At 36.8% G+C, this 21,573-nt stretch overlaps 1 protein-coding gene across 2 annotated transcripts in view; it reads left to right on the top strand.

Moving 5' to 3' along the window:
- FOCAD (focadhesin) overlaps positions 1–21,573 on the top strand; it is a 323,158-nt gene that overhangs the window by 208,255 nt on the left and 93,330 nt on the right. For both annotated transcript variants that reach the window (XM_055131110.1, XM_055131118.1), the window contains exons 19-21: positions 1,088–1,220; positions 6,166–6,351; positions 12,182–12,303. In XM_055131110.1, coding sequence (XP_054987085.1) covers positions 1,088–1,220; positions 6,166–6,351; positions 12,182–12,303 — 441 coding nt within the window. The remainder of the gene's footprint in view (positions 1–1,087; positions 1,221–6,165; positions 6,352–12,181; positions 12,304–21,573) is intronic.

Here is a 21,573-nt window from a genome sequence, read left to right as displayed (position 1 = left end):
TTTTGGCATATTGAATATGCCATGGATAGCTTGCCAGGCTCTGCCGTGTGGGCGGGATACTCTCGGTAGCTTGCCGGGCTGTTCTAGAGGGATGAAGAAATCAAACCCGGGTCAGCTACATACAAGACAAATGCCCTACCTGCTCTGCTATCGCTCTAGTCCTTAACGGTGTAAAATTTTATTAATTCCTATAATAATTATTGTTTATGCTACAGTATAATGCTTTTCTTGCAGTGTAACCATTAGGGTTTTTTTTATTAATGTGGATCAGAGATTATATTGAATAAGATTTTACCATTTGTTAATTTGTTAATCTTAATTGGTTAATTAATTGGTTAATCTAAAAATGACTTTTAAAACTAATTTATTTTTTATTGAATCTTGTCTCTGTATTTTTTTATTGAACTGTACCTCAGTTTGTAACTGAGATATAGTTATAAAACATTCATGTTTGAGTTTCAGTCATACAATGATCAAGCGCCTATCATTCCACCAGTGCACATTCTCCGCCACCAATGTCCTTTATTATTATTATTATTATTTATTATTATTATTATTATACCCCCTTTCCCTTTCCAACTTCTGCCTCTGTGGCAGACAGTTTCCCCAAAATTTTCTCTCTACTTTTGGGTATTGTGGTTTGCAATATAGATACTGAGAGGCTATAACATTTGATCCTTTATCTACTTTCATCACACATCTCCTATCCCGAACGATTTCTCCAACTGTTATTGACTTAGTGATCCCCTCTCAATTCCAGCTGCCTTCTCCCCCTCATGAGGCAGACTTCCAACTATGGAACAATATTCCTGGCCCTTGTGTCTACTGTCCTTGGGTGTCAGTCTCATATTATTTTATATTCCACAAATGATTGCAGTCATTCTATGTCTGTCCCTGTCTTTCTGACTCATTTCACTTAGTGTGGTACTCTTCACGACCATCCACTTATAAGCAAATTAAAAGTAATTTTTAATGGTCTTTTGACATTGTAGAATAATCAGTCTAACTCTGTTTTTAAATCTTGGCATGAAAAGGACAAAGAAAAGATTTGAAGTAATGTTCTAGTATCACCTTTTCTTCCTTTCAGATAAGACCAGAAATTCCTGATGAGCTGGATGAAGAGGAAGATGATGAGGGTGATGAAAAGGAGGTAGATTTGTCAGTTCCAGGCTCTTGCTATCTCAAATTGTTGTCATTCACTGCTCCTTCAGTTTTACCAGGTAATTCCTATATTGCAACAAGAGATGTTAGCATTTGTTGTTGTTGTTTATTTGTTTTGGTTTGGGGGCCATACCTGACTCTGCTGACACCCCGGGAGGGATCGAGGTGGTGATTGAATAGGGGCAAGGCAAACACCCTATCCTCTGTGCTATGTCTCCAGCCACAAAGGAAGCTACCATTTTTCAGTGAATTTTCCCCTTGGATTAGTTATGGTCTTTTGTGTTATAGCTTCGTTTATTCTTAACTTCTTATTTTCAATTTTATTTTCTATTTGAAAATGCAAAAGGTACTCTAGTAACTATGATGTAGTACAGTATTCAGAACACATGAAGAAAACATAAATAAAATTGAACTGAAAAATTTAAATAGCCATTTCCACAGAAAAATTAAATTTCTTTTCAAAAGCTAAATTTATTCCACTAGATGTTTGCTGTGAGACTGTAAGTTCAAATAATGATTCCTTATTATATAAACTTAGTGAAAATATCATTAGGCTCTTTAAAGATTTACTGGGTAGTTTAATCCATAGAAATTTGTTCTTTTTATAGAGTTACTCTAAAGATAATATTTGTATCCCAGAGCTATAAATTAATGCTTTATAAAAACAGTTCAAGTTGTATGGTCATTCTGTTTTTATATAAAGCCTACAGAACCTTGAAATTTAAAAATTATTCTAATATTTCCATGTATTAATCATTCTATATTGTGTCATGTTTTAGAAATATGTACATTCTAATATTTTATGCTCTATAAAAGAAATGGCAAACAGTCCCATCTGAGAAATTTATTCTTTGAGCTATCAGTCAGAATTTATATTTTATCTTGTTTCACTTTCTGACTAATAAAATTCCCCGAGTGATCCATCAAGATTAAGGAGTTTTTTAGTATTTGCCAACATTTTGCTGAGTGTGCACCTATTGCCTCATCTGCTGCGGTTCTTCCTTGAATGTTCTTAGGTGTGAAAACTTAATTCCTGGAAATTAAGTTCAATAAACACGAGAACTGCATCATCTTATCTTCTTCATCATAATCTAAATTGTAACATTGGAAGCTTTTTACCTTGGTTTGTTCCACATAGAGATTTCTGGGAAATTCTCTTAAATATATAACATCTATTTCCAGATGAAAATTCTGTGGTGAATCCCTGCCTATTTTATTGAAGAAAAATTCGAGAATTCACTTTGTCCTTTCTCCTGTTTTCTAGAACAAGCCTAAAGGACATACTTGCTATTTCTGCCCATTTTTCCTTTCCACACCTCCTACTTCATGGTTCTTCAGAGTCTAGAACCTTCTCTGAAGTTAATATTGAGAGCAAGGAACAAAGTCAGCCTCAGTTTTACAAAGTTTCTTCCATATCTAAAAGTAGGTTTATACTTGTATGTCCTCTTGGGCTCTTCAAACAATGTTGTTTCCTATTCTTTGGATCGTTCACTCTGGTCTTTGTGGTATGAACAGAAGGGAAGGACGGAGATAGTTGTGACAAACTGTGTTGTTTGTTACTGTCCTTTCAGTGTGTCCAGTACTATATTGCCCATTACCTGATTCCTCTCCAGTGTGTAAGTACACTATTACTAGTCTCTTTTGCAGATAAAAAGGGGGAAGATTTGAGATCAAGTTCTCTGTTTGAGAAAACTGTAATAGTCATATTGGTGGTTTAGAAATTGTCTGGGTCTGATAAGCCATTCATTTTAGTCAAAGTTCTTCACTTTTTCTGAGATTCTCAGAAAACGAAAAAGAATTAGGGCACAGGCACCAGCCTTAAGAACATATACCCCTAAAAGGAACAGTGGGGTGATGTAGAAGTAGGTCTTCAGTGCTGCAGGAAGAAAACAGGTTTGTGCTGAATATAAGTAAATGCTAGCTCATTTCCCCCCAGTAAATCACCTTGAAGTGAACAAAATTATTCACAACAAAATAAGACTAATAAATTATGAGTTATAATATTTTGAACAGGACTATTACTACTGTTGATTATTTATTTATTTATTTATTTATTTTTGTTTTTAAAAATTATTTATTTTTTACCCATGATATCACAGTGGATAAGACATTTGCCTTGCACATGGCTGACCTGGGTTCAATTCCTCCATCCTTCTCAGAGAGCCCGGCAAGCTACTGAGAGTATCCTGCCTGCACAACAGAGCCTGGCAAGCTACCCGTAGCATATTCGATATGCCAAAAACAGTAATAACAAGTCTCACAATGGAGATTTTACTGGTGCTCACTCGATCAAATCGATGAACAATGGGACGACAGTGCTACAGTGCTACCCATGATATCATTTTAGATTTATAATATGTTGCAAAAATAGGTTGGAGATTTCCATGTAACTTCCCTTAGCTGCTCCCAAGGATTGCATCTCACATAACCATATTCAGCTTATTATCAAAATCAGGAAATAGACACTAGTGCAATACAATCAACTAAACTATAGACCTATTTGTATTTCACCAGGTTTTCTAATATGAAAATTTTCAGCATTAACTTTTTTTTTTCTTAAATCAGCACAATATCCTTGAAGTCTATCCAAATAATGATCTATATTGTTCTGTCTGAAGAAAAAAATCTTGTGATACTGCATTCTAGCATGCACCACAGTTGGCTCGTTTAGTTGCTGAAGGACATTTGGGTTGCTTTACATTTTTATATCTAGCATTCTATAGCCTATACATTTTCGGTTCTTAAATTTTCATTTAAGATGATGGTTATCTTAAAGGGAATAAACAAGTGTGGAAAATGATAGTGGACAAAATCCTAGTTACTAGTTGAGTGTCTGAGGGTAGACAGCGCTGTCTGTGCCTGTGGTATTCATGCTATCTTTTCCTCACGGGAACTATTGTCAGGGATGGACATTTGATAATCCTTACTTTGCTGAAGAGTTTAACAGATAGATTTCCATTCTATTATTTCATCTATTTGTGAATGCCAGTTCTATTTTTTTCTTGACATGCATCAGATTTTTCTAGAATAGGATTCTTTCTGGGAAAACATAAAATTACCTCCCTCACCTTTGTCCTGTCCTTCCAGATGATTCATGGCTACATTCCGAAAAGTTTATATTCATTCTCATCTTGACGCAGTCATACATATATGCATGTGTATGCAGGAACTGGAGTACCTGGATTCTAATTAGGTGTTACTCATCTCTTTCATTTAGCTAATATATTGACTGGGGTCTTGACAGGAAAGAGGAAGGCCAACTCAGATGGAGTAAGAGACAAGAGTTTGGTAACATTTACCATTGTGTTGTCAAAGTTAAGGGAAATTCACAGGAAATGGTGAATCATCTCTGCATGGTTTCAGCCCTCAGCCTAAAGTGATGGGGAGGTAGCAGTTAGGAGATAAGAGGGCATCTGCCCTCTAAATAGGGCTGCCTAAGAAGGACCAAATCCTCACAAATGGGAAGGAGACAATCTATAACAATACTGCAGTTGAGTGAGTGGGGAATTTAATTTAATCAGGAATTTAATCCCCGATCTCATCTGTGTCCACTCTCTGATCTTTGGTCAATGTTTCTCACAGAACAAAGTTAACTAACGATCAGAGGCTAAGGGAGTTGTGACGCTGTTGCACAAGGTCATTCTTCTGATGTCCAGAAAAGTGTTAAAAGGGTGCAGGCTAGAATCTTCAAGGTGGGGAGGGGTGGGGTATGTAGTAAATATCCACACAGGTGTCCTCTGCAGTTAAATGAAGAAGCTTGCCTACATCTTAGAAGATTCCAGGTAGGAATGACAGAGCCTGGCATATAGTAAATGCTCCAAGGAGCACTTACTGCCTTTGATGAAATCAAATAAAATAGACTTTTAGATATATTCAGTGCCTTTAGATCTATTCAGAATGAAATTCCTGTTCAACTAGGTAGATTTATCTAAAGTCGAAAAAGCAGACTTTCCTTTTTCTTCTTATAGCAAAAAGAACATTTAATAGTTTGGTTTTTTGTGGGTTTTTTTGCTGTTTTCCAAAAAAATTTTCTTAGTTTACATGGCTTTGTTACTTTTGTTCTGCATTGGGAACCTCTAGTGGTCCTTAGGAAAATAACACTCGACTATAAAGCAGTATTTCGGTATTTTATTATTATTATTATTATTATTATTATTATTACTACTACTACTACTACTACTACTATCATTATTTAGAACTTACTAATAGCACTTCATTTAAAAGGAAAGGCATTTAAAAGGCTTCTCTGAAAATACCTAAATGATGAGAAAGGATCCAGTCACCTGGGCATCTCGAATTAGTGTGTCCCAAGTGGGAAGTAAGAATAGCAAATGAGGTGGCCCTGATTAGCTATGAATTTTGTTTCTTGAAGAACTGGGGGAAACTGCCATATGTACTTGTAAATAGCTAGGAAGGGAGGCAGGAGGCAGAGATGAGATCAGAAGTACAACCAGGGACCAGCTAGATCACAAAAAAGTCTTGATCATTGCCAAAAATGTGTGGTTATTCTAAACAGGGAAATACCATTGACAGGTATTTGGGAGGGGAATGGCATAACACTTTGGTTTCTAGGTGAAGTTTGGTTTGTCAAGGTAGAAGACATGAGGAGAAGACACTGAAAAGAAAAGATAATTGGGCAATGGCAATTAAAATGTGAAATTGGTGAGTTCAGGATATATGGAGATCCAGGGTGCTTGCTTTGCACAGAACTGACCTGGGTTTGATCCCTGGCACCCCACATGGTCCTCTGAGCCTGTCAAGACTGATTCCAGAGTGTAGAGCCAGGAATAAACACTGAGCACTGTCAGACATGGCCCCAAAAATAAAGAGAAAGAGATGTTGGTAAGAACTAAGAATAAATTTTTTAGCTTGAGTTACCAAATGTTTTGTTCTGATCTACGGAAACATAGAAAGGAAGCTAAGTTTTATATAGACAAATGGAAAATGACTGTTTGTCTTCTAGTATGCTGTGTTTACTTTTGATATCTCTTCATCTTCTTTCAGCTTTGGAGGAGTTTTTCACCTCACTTGTGAAGCAAGAAATGGTGAATATGCCTCGTGGGATATATCACTCTGCGTTAAGAGGAGGTGCCCGCTCAGATCAAGGGAAGACTGTAGCAGGAATCCCCAATTTTATACTGAAAATGTACGAAACAAATAAGCAACCAGGGTTGAAACCTGGTCTTGCAGGTGAGCACAGCATTAGTATCAAGGAAAGGGTTTTTAAATATCATAATTTAATTTCCTCTTCCAGATCATGACAGGGCATTACTGCTACAGCTATGATATAAACATAGGTGGATAGTTGATGAAAACAGATCACTTTTCAAAGGTATCAGAGAACCGTAGGCACAGAGAACAAAAGATGAGTAGGGAGAACATTTTACAACTGTCTCCCTTTCCATCCCACGCAACCTTTGGTGGCTCTTCAGAGACCCCAGTTGTAAGTTCAGATTGGGGTTTAATCCAATAAGGAGGTTGGAAAAAAGCCACTGTATCTTTTTCATAGTTCCATGAGATGAAGTGAGTTAGGAGTTTTTTTTTTAATTTTATTTTTATAGAGTTGTTCTCAATAATTTATTACATTCAATATTCCAGTACTAATCCCACCATCATTATACATTCCTACCACCATTGTTTGAATTTTCCCACCACCACCCAAGCCTGTTCCAAAGGCAGATCCTAAATAATTTATTTTGTGTTGCTTATTCTGAATAATCCACTAAAAAAAGATCCAAAGAGGTTTCCTTAGAGGAAAGTGCATGAAAATTGTTGTATCTTACCCTGGAGCCATTAAACTCTTGTATAAGAGATTACTAACACGTTGTTACAGGTTGAGCCTTGTGTGCTAATATACATATGTATTTTTCTAACCAAGATTGGTTGTCTTCTATTTTACTCCCCATCAAATGTGGTGTGCCACTCTTGGTACATCAGTGGCATAAAGTATGAAATACCGCACAGCTGCAAATGTAGCTATGTGCTCTGGGAATTCTAAAGTATTAAATAGGGTGATAGAGTTGAAGTTAAATTTTTAATTGATGGTAACTTTGGATTCTGGAGAGATCTCTGCAGCTTGTTGCTCTCTTATGAGATTTATGTGTGAGTCTCTGGATTATGGCTGGTTAATGAACTTTTATGGCACCAGAGGTAGTTCGTGGGCATGACTGCGAAGCTCTTTGATGAACAGGGAGATGCAGGAGGTCCCCCATTCCTGACTCTGTGAGAGCCTGGAGATTTCAGTCACAAAACCCGCATACATGGGTTTTTCAGCAATTTCGTTCTCATGGTGAGGAGCCTGTGAAGATCGGCCGTGAACAGGTGGTGATTGGGTTCTGGAGGTTTGCAGCTGTTGGGGCTTTTTGGGGGCAGTTGGTGGGCACACGTGCAGTGGGAGTTATTTTTATGTGCCAACTTAATTAAACCAAGCAATCCTCAGAGGGAGGATGTAACATTAATTCTGGGTGTGTGTGAGCTTATTTTCAGAAGAGGTTAGCATTTGTATCAGTAGGCCGCATCAAACACCTTCACCAACATGGGTGCACAGTGGTCAGTTGAAATTGAATAATAAAGTAAAAAGTCAGAGAAAAGGTCATTTTTCTATGTTTGATTTGAACTGACATATTCATCTTTTCTTGCATTTGAACATTTTTTTTCTCCTGTTTCTCAGACTTCAGGACTCAGACTAAATTACTGATTACTAATTTATTCTCAGGCCCCTCAAATACAGACTTTTTTAGTTTTTGAGCTGTCAGTAGAAGGAAGATTGTGGGCATTCTCAGCCTCTATAATGTTAGCAAGGATTTCTATACTAAAGTTTCTTTTATATATCAATTAATCTGTGACCTGGATACATTTATCTATCTGCATATTATCTCTCTATCCTGCTTATTATGTTTCTCTGAAGTCTCAGAGAAATAAAGGTGACAAATTTGTGTTTAATATTTATGAGATATTTCTCATAAGATATGCTTTGAAGGTAAAGTGAAATCTCCTTCAGTCTTGTGCTGACTAGGAGAATGGGTTAGAAAACAAAGCACTCAAGTAGTGAGTTGCTACTGAAGATACACAGCTCTCTTCAGCTGGGTGCACTTTCTAATTCTGGCCTTAGCGAGAGAAAAAATTCAGGCTTGGTCTTAACAAGATGTTGGTGCAGGAGGCAGAGAAACCAGCAGAGATCTTGCTAGTCCTGTGGTGCCTGAATGACAAAATCTGGGACTTTAGAGACCTCAAACACACAGCCTGTTTCTCTCAAGGTAACTTCTAAATATTGATGCTTTATGGGCCGGAAGTATAAAGAACCCACTGAAAATCTTTGAAAACAACTACAAATCTCCTCTCTTCTTTCTACACTGAGGCGTTAAACTGATTAGACTGAAAATTTGGAGCAGAGGCATACCCAGGAGAAGGGTTGAAGCAGAGATAGACTTAGGTTTGATGTAGATATAATCAAGCCTAACCCAGTTCAGCCCCTTGTGATCATTCTATCTGCCTAACGGAGGCAAAGAGAAATGCCTATCTGATAAAAGATAACATCACTTAGACTTTCTGTGGTTTTTTCATGTACTATCTAACCTATAATAAAAACACACTAGACATATGAAAAAAGGAAGAAGTTAGTATTAAGGGAGCCATTTCACAAAGCTAAAGAAGTCACCCAATTAAAGGACCTCAGTTCTATTTAGTATACATGAAATGCCATAGCTTCACGTGTATGTGTGTGATGTGGATATGTATGTGAAAAATTTATATGTGACAATTATAGGTGAACTTAAGCTTATTTAGTGATGTATGTTAATACTTTTCAGCATAACTGGAAAATATGTATAATTGAAATTAGCAGGACTAGAAGAAATAGACAAACTCATAGAAGGAAATTTTACAATGCATCTTTTCCAATACTGTGTAGAACAAGTAGGCAAAATATCAGTAGGTTTTCAAAATATATAAATAATACCTTGAACACACTTTGCTTAATTGACGTGTAACACATTGTACTTTACAATGTTAAGATTCAGGGACTTTGGAATAGGAAATTTGCTAAGGGAATATAGCTCAGTGGTAGAGCAGTCTTACATGTGAGACCCTGGGTTTGGATCCCTCAAGGCACACACAAACACAAACGTGTACACACACACACACACACACACACACACACACAGAAAGATCTTACGTGCATCATAAGTTTCTAAAATATTTTACATACTAATTTATTTAGAGCCTGTCTTCTGCTGGCAATGAGTTAAAATAAAGGTAATAATTACAATGTCTCCAGCAGCCTGGAGATTGAACATATAATTAGGAACAATGTGCAGATCAAAATGGAGATCAGAAAATAATTAGAACTGAATGATAATGAAAATAAATTATAATAGAACTTGTATGTGTTAGAAGGAAATTTATACCTTGAATGTCTATATGAGCAATGAAAGGAAAATAGTCATAAGTTATACTTCCATCTCAAGAAGCTTAACTTTTTTAAAAACAGTAAATTATACTTGGTGAAAGAGTGGAAGAAGATATTTACTATGCTTATACCTGACAAGAAACTATATCCAGATATATTTAAAATTTTTGAATAACGCACACACATGCACACATGCACGCACACACACACACAAGCAAACAAACAAAAACAAAAATTGTGGTAAGCTCCAGCTTTGCCTCTGATCATGATCCTTGAGCATAGAACCAGGAGTGATCCCTGAGGGCCACCAGGCATGGTCAGGGGAGAAAAATGGAAAGAAAGCAAGCAACAACTAAGACAAAAAAAATTAAAGTAGATTAAAAAAAATATATCCAACAAGAAAGAGGAGGAAAGAATTGAAACACTGAAAACAACAGTCTATTTAGAGATTTCAAAGAACTACTAAGTTCATTGAAGTAGATAGTCAACTTCATTGCATATCAGAGAAGTATGAATTAAAATGGCAATAAGCAATGTCTTTAACATTGAATAGCTAAAGTGATGGTATAAAATACAAAGTATTGGTAATTATGTAGAACAACTAGAACTTTTGTTGGGAATTTTTGTTCATTCAACCACTTTGAGAAACTAGTATTGAACAAATTGATTTCCTATTGCTCTACAACTTTATTTATTTTTTAATAAAAATTTTATTTTATTGAATCACCATGTGGAAAATTACAGTGCTGTCAGGCTTAAGTCTCAGTTATACAATGCTGAAACAACCATCCCTTCACCAGTGCCCATATTCCACCACAAAAAAAAAAACCAAACAAAAAACCCGTTACACCTCCCATCCTGACCCCTCCCTCCCTCCCCCCTCCATAACTGATAAATTTCACTTTACTTTTTCTTTACTTTGGTTACATTCACTATTTCAACAAAAATCTCACTATTATTGTTAGGAGTTCCCAACTAGAGTCAGACCTGTTGTGAAGAGATATGAGGTTTTGGATTTCTGTATTTTAGCAACTAAGTTCAGGGAAATTTCTTCCAGATATTGGATCATTGCAAGCTTGTAACTCTCATCTGTGGTCATCATAATATGGCGGTCGCCACGCCCTTCAGCCCCGGCAAGGAAGAGGCGAGAGAGAGAAATACCTTTCCCCTCCTGGGCAGGCATGAGGCCGCGACTTAGTTCTCAGTCTGGAGACATTCTGCAAGGAGCTGCCCATACCAAAAGTAGTTTAGCTGGCCTCTGGAGTCATGCTCGTGCAGCTGTGAAGATATATATATATATATATATATATATATATATATATATATATATATATATAACTTTATATTCTTAGGGTTAAACTTAAATGAAGTTAACATAAGGCATATACTAAAAAAATTATGCTAGAGCCCCTTGAATAGCCCTAAACTTGGAAGCTGTTTAAATGGAATGTTATTTGGTAATGAGATTGAGTATGATACCACTGCCAGCAATAGCTTCAATAATTCTCACAATTATTATGCTGAGTATGGTGAGAAGCCAGGCATTAAAGCATATCCACAGTGTAAATCCATTTATGTTAAGTATCGAAATAGATGAAATGGTTGCTAGAAGTTATTTATCATAACTTTGGGTTGGAACACATGTAGTGGGGAGGAGACATAGGTAGGATTTCTGGGATGTTCATGTTTTGTTTATCTGAGTGCTAGTTACACATTTGTCCAGTGAAAATATATTGAGCTGTGATTATATGATACATTCACTATTATGTGTATATCAAACTTAGTAAGAGATACATAAAATGTAATGATCTCAACTACATTTGTATGTGTATGCAATATTTGTGTGTGTGTTTGTGTGTGTGTATATGTGTGTGTACTTAATGAATGAGCCTTGAATGTCTTATTACTCAGAATGACCAAATTTTAAGACCTACTAGCTCATTAACACTTGGATGCTGCCCACATTTCACTTTCATCTTGACACTGGGGACCAATTGGAGCTCTAAGGTCAATTGAGAACTTCGTTGGATTGGAGTGGGAAGTAGTAAGGAAAGAGGATTAGAGAAGGAGGAAGAAAATTGAATTTAAATTAGTGTAGGTATGAGGAAAAACTTATAGTCATAAATTAAAGGAACCCATGCTATCAAGAGTTCATGATATGTAAAAGTGCTTCTCTTTAATTGAAAAGAATTTTAATAGAATCTACATAAGCTTTAAATAACTCGTGTGGGTTTTTTTCATTTATCTACAAGTGAATGAAGGGTATATGTAAGTCATAGTTTAAAGTTAGTAACCTTTTTACTGGGGAGCAGATTTGAGCCACAGCCAATAATACTTAGAAATTCCTTAGAGACCTTGGGGGTCCCTGTGGTGCCAGTGATCAAATCCAGAACTCCAAGAAGCAAAGAATGCACTCCAGTCTTTGAGCTATCTTCCTGGGAGTAACTTTCTATGTCTTCTATTTTTCCCCCTAGATACCAATAGTGAGAAATCATAATTTGCCTAGCAAATTCTTTTTAAAAATTTCTAAATCTTCCTATTAGGATGGATTGAATATGAATTAGTGGTAATATCATTAATGAGTATCTCCATAAGAATTTTTTTTTCTTTTAGGTGGTATGCTATTTTGCTATGATATTTCAATGTATCAGAGCAAAGATGGGAAACCACTGAATCGACTGATGGCCAGCAGAGGACGAAGTTTCAAGCAGACCTCACTTGCTCTAGTGCATGAGGTAGGTACCTTCCTTTCCTCTATAACAAACAGGCTCTTCCTGCTACATAGCTGGGTTTGTGGGTTCCACTTAACTGAATGCTAAAATACTTTTATGTATTTCTGAAAGTTTCTTTTGCAGAAATTTTTCAGAAACTTTTCAGAAACTTTCAGAAATACATTCTGAAAAACTTTCAGAAATAATTCTGGCACTCTTTTATTAGAGGAATTATTGGGGAGCATTTCCTAGGAATTTGGTTTGTTTTACCAATGTTTAACGTCTATTGTGCAGAATAAATATTAACTTATTATATAAAAAATAATCTTGCCCATTTCTTAATTCTAATCCTTTGCAAGTATGTAGGGCACCAGTGTTTGTATCTTGAATACTGGGAATTAACAGTAAATAAAAGTGTTTAGGAAAAATTAAAATGTTTGGCTTTGTGTTTATTTTACTTTTTCTTTGGGACACTATTTTTAACTAAAGTTCAGTGATACTTTTAAATGATTTGCATGAAATTAGATTATCACATAAGAGAGCATTATCAGGGAAAATGAAAAGCTAGAAAGGAGTTGGAAAATGTATGTTGTTATTTTTTGTTTCAGCTTTTGGGCCATAGTCAGCTGTGCCCAGGAGCTACTCCTGGCTCTGTGCTCTGAGGTTACTTTCAGCGGTGTTCAGGTTCACATATTAAATTTAGGCTTCCTGCATGCAATGCATGCACTCAGTCTATTGAGCTATCTCTCCAGTCATGCTCTTTTTGTTTTTAAAAATTAATAAAAATTGTTCCCTTATTTGATTATAATTAAAATGGATGAATAAATTATAAAATATTTGGCAATATTTTGTTTATAAGTGTTAAACATATATAACAGGACTAATTAAAATTATAGTTATATATTAAAATTTATAATTAATTGCAAATGAACATTTTATTATGTTATATATAAAGATGGGCTGGAGCGATAGAGCAGCGAGTAGGGCGTTCCCCTTGCACGCAGCTGACCCGGGTTTGATTCCTCAGCTCCTCTTGGAGAGCCCGGCAAGCCACTGAGAGTTTCTTGCCCCCATGGCAGAGCCTGGCAAGCTACCCGTGGCATATTCGATATGCCAAAAACAGTAACAACAAATCTCACTTGGAGATGCTACTGGTTTCCGCTCAAGCAAAATTGATGTGCAGAGGGATGACAGTGACAGTGACAGTGTATATAAAAATGGTGCTCATAAAATTTTTTAGGGGCCAGAGAGATTGTATAGTGAATGAGGCACTTACCTTGTACGAGCTGATCAGATTCAATCTCCAGCACCACATATGGTCCCCCAAGCACTGCCAGGCATGATCCCTGAGTACAGAGCCCGGGCTAAACCCCAAGCATCACCAGTGTGGCCCAACTCCCCATCCTCAATGTTGTATACAACCTTTCTTGATGCAAGACTTAGAAATCTTGGTGTCAGCTAATTTGTTTTTATGATACACTATATCTGATTCTGATTCATAGCAATTAAACATTATGTCTAAATGCTGATCTTAGATTTTATTTTTCCCAAGAAAGTTACTGTTTGCTGAAAATGTGGCATAGAGAGGCTGTAGATATACTGTGGGTGGGGTGTTGCTTTGCATGCAACTGACCCAGGCTTGATCAGTCCCCTGAACACCACCATGAGTGATTCCTGAGTGCAGAGCAAAGAGTAAATTCTGAACACATGGCCACAAAGCTAAAAAGTTAAATAGAATGTTGAATCTCATACTCATGACATGCCTTTCGCTTTGCCACTGGTGTGGTGATGCTCAGGGGTTATTCTTGGTGATGCTCGGGGGACAATATGAGGCTGACTGGGTTTTGAACTCAGTCAGCCTCATGCAAGGCAAGTGCCCTATCCACTGTACTATCTTGCCAGCCCCTGCCACCGTCATTTATGTGTCTTATGAAGAATACAGGGGGTAAGGTGTTTGCCTTGCATGCGCCGACCCGGATTCAATTCCTCCATCCCTCTGGGAGAGCCCGGCAAGCTACTGAGAGTATTTCACCCATGGTGTATTTGATATGCCAAAAACAGTAACAACAAGTCTCACAATGGAGATGTTGCTGGTGCCCACTTGAACAAATCAATGCACAATGAGATGACAGTGATACACTGTACCGTCTAAATTGTCATCAATTAGTGTATAATCATGAAATGGCTAGGGAAATCCATGGCTCTCGCTGCCTACTTTCTGTGGTCTCTGGTCACTTCCCCACCTGGCAGCGAATGCCATGGGCGGATGAAGGAGGAAACAAGGGTTAAGCTGATTGGTGATCAGTTGCCCTTTATTCCATTCTCTGCACGCGCCTGTTCCAGTCTCACTAAGCTCCCCACTCTAGTCTCACGCTGCCCTTCATTCCCTTCTCCTGTCTCTCCTGCTCATCTCAAACTGTGACATCTCATGAGTTTTTTTTTTAATTGTTTGTTTGTTTTTAGCTTTTTGGGTCACACCTTGCAATGCGCAGGAGTTACCTCTGGCTCTGCACTCAGGAATTACTTCTGGCAGTACTTGGGGATCATAGCGGATGCTGGGAATCGAACCTGGTTGGCCGCATGCAAAGCAAATGACCTACCTGCTGTGCTAGTGCTGCAGCCCCTCGTGAGAGTTTTTGAACTAGTAATTGCTGGTTCCTAAGACTAGCAGTTGCAACAATAATAATAATAGTTACAAAACAACTTTGTAGTTTTAATAATTAATTTACATGTATTAGTTTACTTAATTTCTAAATTAAAACTGGGAAGTTAATAATATGAATTTTCCTAAAATTATATCGTTAGAAAGCATAGGTACCTGGAAATTAAACCCTGTCCATATTGCTCCACAGTCTTGGAATAATCTTAATACTATCCCAGCTTAAGCAGAGAACATTATAATATTAACTCTGGTTCTTTTCAAGATGACTCTATTTCCTAACTCTGTGGAATTCTTTGTATTAATATTTAGAAAATTTGTTGTACCTGTTTCTACTAATTCTGAAGAAGGGATATGGTGGTGCACATCATCCATGAGAGCATCTATCTCCTTTGATAAAATGCTAGCTTCCTAAAATCAACATGTTGTTTCGGTCATATGCCTTGTATTCCTTAGATATAGTGGGCACTTCTTAAATGTTTTTTGGATTAATAATTTTAATCCTTTTGAAATTTGAAAGTGTTTCATATTTTATTTGTACATTTTATGGGGTAATTCCAGTTTTTTTGAGAAATGTCACTAAATTGGTGGTTAATCTAGTCATTGTTGCAGTCTAATTAAAAAGTTATATTTTGGGGGTTGGAACAATAATATAGTGTGTAGGATGCTTATGTTCAAATGGCCAACTCGGGTTTGATCCCCAGAACCATATATGGTTCCTGAGCACAAAGCTAGGAGTAAGCCCTGAGCACCACTCGGTGTGTCCCCAAAAAAACCACCAGCAGCATGAGCAACAATAAATATTATTGTCATTTTGACAATTTCTTTAAGTACTTTTTTTTTAACATGTTTTAACAATAGTTTCAGTACTGTTACTAGCAGGATCTCATGGGTATAGTGTTGCTCCATCAAAGTGTGCATTTCCCCCTCAGTGTCCCAGTACCTCCTCACCATCTTTCTCCTTTCTAAGCTTAGTTCTGTGGATCAGTACTCAGGTTCAGTAACAAACGTCTTTGGCCATTTGTTGTTTCCTTACTTATGTCTATATCCCGCATATGAGATCATTCTGTATCTGTCCCTCTCCATCTGACTGACTTCACTCAGCATGATTCTCTTCATTTTTGTTTTTCTATTTTTGTTTTGTTTTTAATCTTATGTGCTGTTTTGTTGTAATCATATATATGGTTTAGCTTTGCCTCCCCATTCAACATTACGCATTTTTATATGATACACTGTGCCTTTCTTAATGCCTTCAGTTATCAGTGGGTAAACGAGTGAGTAAATAAATGGATGGAAGAACTTTGCAAATGTAGGTAATATACTCTTTATATTTTAAGTGTACTTTGCATTATGTAATTATTGTTACTACTCTAGAATTACATTAGAACTGGAGCACTGTTGTCCTGTTGTTAATCACCTGCTCGAACGGGCACCAGTAACATCTTCATTGTGAGACTTATTCTTACTGTTTTTTGGCATATCGAATATGCCATGGGTAGCCAGGCTCTGCCATGTGGGTGGGATACTCTCTGTAGCTTGCCAGGTTCTCCAAGAGGGATGGAGGGTCAGCCACATGCAAGGCAAACGCCCTACCTGCTGTGATATCGCTTCAGTCCAGAATTACATTAGTTACATTAGTTAAATAAAACATTTTTTCAATGTCTTAATGACTTACCAGTGTCTTAGTGTAGTCTTCAATAAACTCTTTGGGAAAAATACTATACCCTCCATGTTTTGTTTTGTTTTTAATGTTTTTGGCATTCTTAAAGTAAAATTCTCTCGTTACTTTTGAAAGACTCACATCTGTGTCTGAATTTAGTTTGACTTAACACATCAGGAGCAGTTCTGTATAATTGCTGCCTGTTTAGATTTCTCTAAAACTGAAGTGCACTCTCTCTTTGCTCCTTTGAACAGGGGACAACCAGAGGTCATTTCAGATGTACTAGGGCTTTTCCAGGCTCAAGTGACTGTCTTCTTCTGCTCTGATTTATAACCACTTCTCATCCTGAGAGTAACTTGGTTCCTGCTTATGAGGAAGCTGAAGGTGAATGACAGTTTCTTTCCCTGAAATCTGCTGCCTGTCTTGTCATCCTTTGGCATTTCTAACTCTGACATGACATTCCTACCTAAATTGGATGATACTTATTTGTCTCTGGATGAAAATAGCAGTCTTGCTTCATTATTTCCACCATCTTTGGGCACATGTAAATTTTCCTGATTCTTCTGCTGTTATCCTACCATATTTCTGTGTCAGCCTTAGGTAATGAGCTCAGTCTTTTGCGTCCATTTCAGAGAAACCTTATCCAGACTTATTAGCAGCATGACTCTGAATGAAATCTTTGTTTCTGCATTCTTTAAAAAAAATTGATCATCATTTTATTTCTTTTTCTTCATATGTTAATTTTTTTTATCTGCTCCTTTAGTCTATTTTCCTAGATGCCCAAAAGTACCTGGGTTAAATGATGTGGCCCATAGTTTGAAATGTAAGAAGTGCATTTGCCTTTTTCTTCCAGTTCTTTATTTTAAAAACAATTTCTTATGAAGAACAGTGTAGTGTTCGCGTTCATGCAATATGAAACTATTAGATGAAAATTGTGAATAATAATTGGGAGAAGTGCTGTCTGTGCTTATTACACATTCCTCTTAGAAAACACTGTGAAAAGTATGGTTTGCTGTATTTTAGAGACTCCATAATTACCATGTGATGTGAGTTGTTATGGTAACTGGCTTCCCCCCTTCCTATTAAATAACAGAGTAAATGGTTGCTTGAGATGTGATTGAATTGTCAGCTTTCAAGCTAATGTTATCCTGATGGGAAAGAGGAATGGGGGGGGGGGGGAGGGACTGATGGGGAGAGAGAGGAGGAAGGAGAGAAGCACAGAGGGAGAGAGAGGACAACGGAGAGAAAGAAGAGAGTTTTTACTTTCCAGTAAGGACCACAAAAGAGATGAGGGTTCTTTTGCTTTAAAAATGTGTTCTCCACAAGCCCTGCCTTCTGAGCATACATTCACTATATGTTAGGGTAAAGGGATGACAAAAAATATTTTGTATAAACAGGATTACTAATGACAGAAAATGGAAGCTAGTTATTTTTTTATGTATAAACATTGGGACACTGAGTGACTTTGGGGGTCTCTAACACTAAATACAAATAGTTTTCTTTAGGAAATCTGGGAGTAGTATATGCACATGTTATAGGCCAATTATAGTGGTTTAGTATTTGCATGTCAGTGTAGCAATTGAAGTTAAATACTCTTTTTTTTTTTCAATAACATACACAACTGGGGAGCATGAAAAAAAGATGCCTTTTGTGAAAGTTGGATTTTAAAATCAGTAGCAAACACTTTGGTCACTTGTCAGTTTTAGGTGTCTCCCTACTATGTCCCATTGTAGGTTGACAGTGAACAATCTTGCCAATGCGTGTCTTACTTGTCTTATAATATGTAATGAAGATCTATTAAAGTGGGCATTTTCTTATAAATGTATTTGATAAGGTCTCCCAAGAGGCAGAAAACTATCATATTTCTAGGCAATATCTACTACACAATAAATTCATTTGGTGGCTATGTATCTCTTCAAGTAAAACATGTATGGAGAGGATACATGTCCTCTTTGATCTCTGTTTTTATTCTCTTTCAGTATCCTACTACATTTCTGAAATAAGTTCCTAAGCAGGATACTTGAGCTCATATTTCAGATATGTTTAATTAGACATAAAATATGAATGTTCAAATTTTTATTAGGAAATTTCAGAATATGGCGTTTATAATGCCAGCTCTCAATATTTACTTTATTCTGATATTTTTCTCTGGAAGTAAAAATTTTCTGTCAGTCACTGCTCTGGCTTGGTCACTGGCCTACCCGAAGTCACCCAAGGATCCCCTGGTTTATTCAGAGCTGAATCACCATTCCCCCAGCCAACAGCAACTGCAACGGACAAATAAAGGAGCAGGGGCCACCAGGCTGGTTGGTAATCAGTGGCCATTTACTTAAGTCTCACAGCATTAGTTATAGAGAAATAATGAGAGGTTGGGGGTAGTAATTACACATAGGTGTGGAAGAACATTATGATAAACCATGAACAGATGTAAAGTCTTTCCTTCAGGGGAAGTTCCAAGAGAATTACTCAAGGGCAAAATCTCATCTAAGTGCTCAGGACTCTAGATTCCTGCTAGGAGATCCACCCAAGGGTGGAATTCCATCTAAGGATGTATTGCTTTCTCCTTTCCTTAGCCAGTATCCTTTTAAACAGACATCTTAAATTTACTTCTTAATAATATGTCTAGTCATTTTGTATGGACACAGTAAGAGGTACACTAAGCTTAAAGGGTGGCTCTTCCCGGGAGCATCTCACTATATATGTCCCAAACTGTAGTCCTCAGGCCAGCTTAATCTTTTCTAACTCCATCAGGGTCCTTATTTAATCACTTGTTTGGGGGTCATGTCAGCGTTTGTTCCGAGAGCATGCTCTTAACATATTATATTTCTTATGGTGCTTAACCTGACCCTTTTCGATGCCAAGCTTATAGCTTGCCCTGGGTCCTTTCTTGTTTCTTGCCGAGCCCCGACTTTTGGGATATTAGGAATGAAGGGCAACTGAGGCTTAAGTAAATATGACAGATGCCCAGGAATAAATATTATTAAGAGTCAGTTAACTCCCAAGTTACAGAAGCATAGTATTGTCTTCCTTGGTCTATACAAAATTGTCTTCCTGTGTCTATACAAAAAGCACATTTCTCTAAAGTAAACTGTGCAGAGGACATAAAGGAAAGGGAAAAAGTAGTATACAAAATTCAGAGTCCTCAGAATCTGACTTTACAAGTTAAAGGGTCTGATTTGGGGATATAAGTGAAATATCAGATAGGGGAAGAAGAGCACAAAGGAAAGGTTAAAGATAAACATAGAGGATTAGGAGTGCCTGATGGAATTGGTTGTGCCTCGGGAACACTGTGATGGTTCTAACTTAATAAAAACTAAACTCCCTGCAGAAGGGCGGGGGGGGGCGGTGTGTGGAGAAAAGACAAACCAATGTTATTTCTTAAAATGTTTAAAACTATAATCCAACACCTGTCCAGGATATGCTAACATGCATTTTGTAAAATTTTGCATAACTGTGTCTGAGTTAAGCTGTAACCAACTAAAAAGATACTTCCTATATACTCGTAATCATTGGAATTTTAACGTAAAATTTTTATGACTATTTGCTCATAAGGGTAAGTTTTCACATGACAAGATTTTCTCTTAAAGCAAATATCAACTTTAATTCAGTAAAATTCAAGTACTTGGGTGAACTCATAAGAAATACTGTTCTGAGTACAATGGAAGGAATTCTAGCATAAAGAAAATATGATCTCTGCCCTTAGACTATATGAAATTGATCTATAGACAAATGATTTTAAATGGAGTGACCTGTACTGTTCTCAAAGAACAGAGGTGGAAGAGTGATTGTGTTAAGTAGAGGTAAAAGGAAGACAGCACATTCAAAACAATTGAAGTAGTGATACACAGATCCTGTCAAATATAGGACATGATTAGAAATTGATTTCTGATCCAGATCATATAGAATGCAGATAAAATGGAAAAGAATAGGATTTCAAGTAGAAAAACTGGGAATCTTGACCAGAAGAGTTTTTACAGGAAAATCAGGAATTTTTTTTCCAAAGTAAACTGTGGTTTTTCAACTTATAACATAATTCAAAAGATTTTGAACTTTAATAAATCATCAAGAATCCTTGAAAAAAAAGTCTTTACTTAATGGAATAGTGTCAGCAACATTTAAGATGCATTTGAAAGAGGAAAAATTTTATGCTACTAGATCGATTTACTAACTATAGTTATTGGGATAATTTAGAACTAAATCAGTGAGGAAGAAAGTAAAGATGAATATAAGTAACAGTTTAGAAGTACAGTTGGCAGTTGAGTTAGGGGTAATTGGGAGAAGTCCAGGATAATTCAGAAGGTTCAAACATGGGAGATGGGGATCTTAATGAATGATGTGACAGAAATAGGCAAGGTAAGAGGAAGGGTGGATTGTGAATGACTATAACAAAGAAATGTACAAGGAGTAATAGGTAATGGGAGTTGAGTGTTTGAAAATTGCATGTTCTGAAAGTAATAATTTTCAAACTATGTATTTTTTGTCTTCTGTTTATTGAGGTAAAATATATATGTAATAGATTTCTCCCCATTCAGTGTATTATTCAATAAATCTTACCAATCGCACACTTTCATGTAACCAGCACAACAGTCAAGATTAAAAACAGGGTCAACATAAGGAGAGAGAGAGTAAAAGGGGAATTGACCTAGAGGCAGGGGGAGGGCTGGGACAGGGCAGAGGAGGGATACGGAGGAGGTGGTAGAAAATGTACACTGGTGGAGGGACGGGTGTTTGATCATTGTATGACTGAAACTCAAACATGGAGTTTTGTAACTGTAGCTCATGGTGTTTCAATTAAAAAATTGAATGTAAATAAATAATAATAAAAATAAATAAATAAAGACAAGATCAGTGCAATAAATAGTTCAGTGGATAGGTCTCTTTTCTTGACACAGTCTGCTGGGTTCATTCTCTGGCATTCCATGAGATTCCTCCAGCCCTCCAGGAGTGATTCTTAAGTGCAGAACCAGGAGTAAAC

The sequence above is a fragment of the Sorex araneus genome, chromosome 1, assembly GCF_027595985.1.
Source record: "Sorex araneus isolate mSorAra2 chromosome 1, mSorAra2.pri, whole genome shotgun sequence".
NCBI lineage: Eukaryota > Metazoa > Chordata > Mammalia > Eulipotyphla > Soricidae > Sorex > Sorex araneus.
The sequence above is the reverse complement of the archived record's forward strand: the minus strand, read 5'-3'. Positions and strand labels throughout refer to the sequence as shown.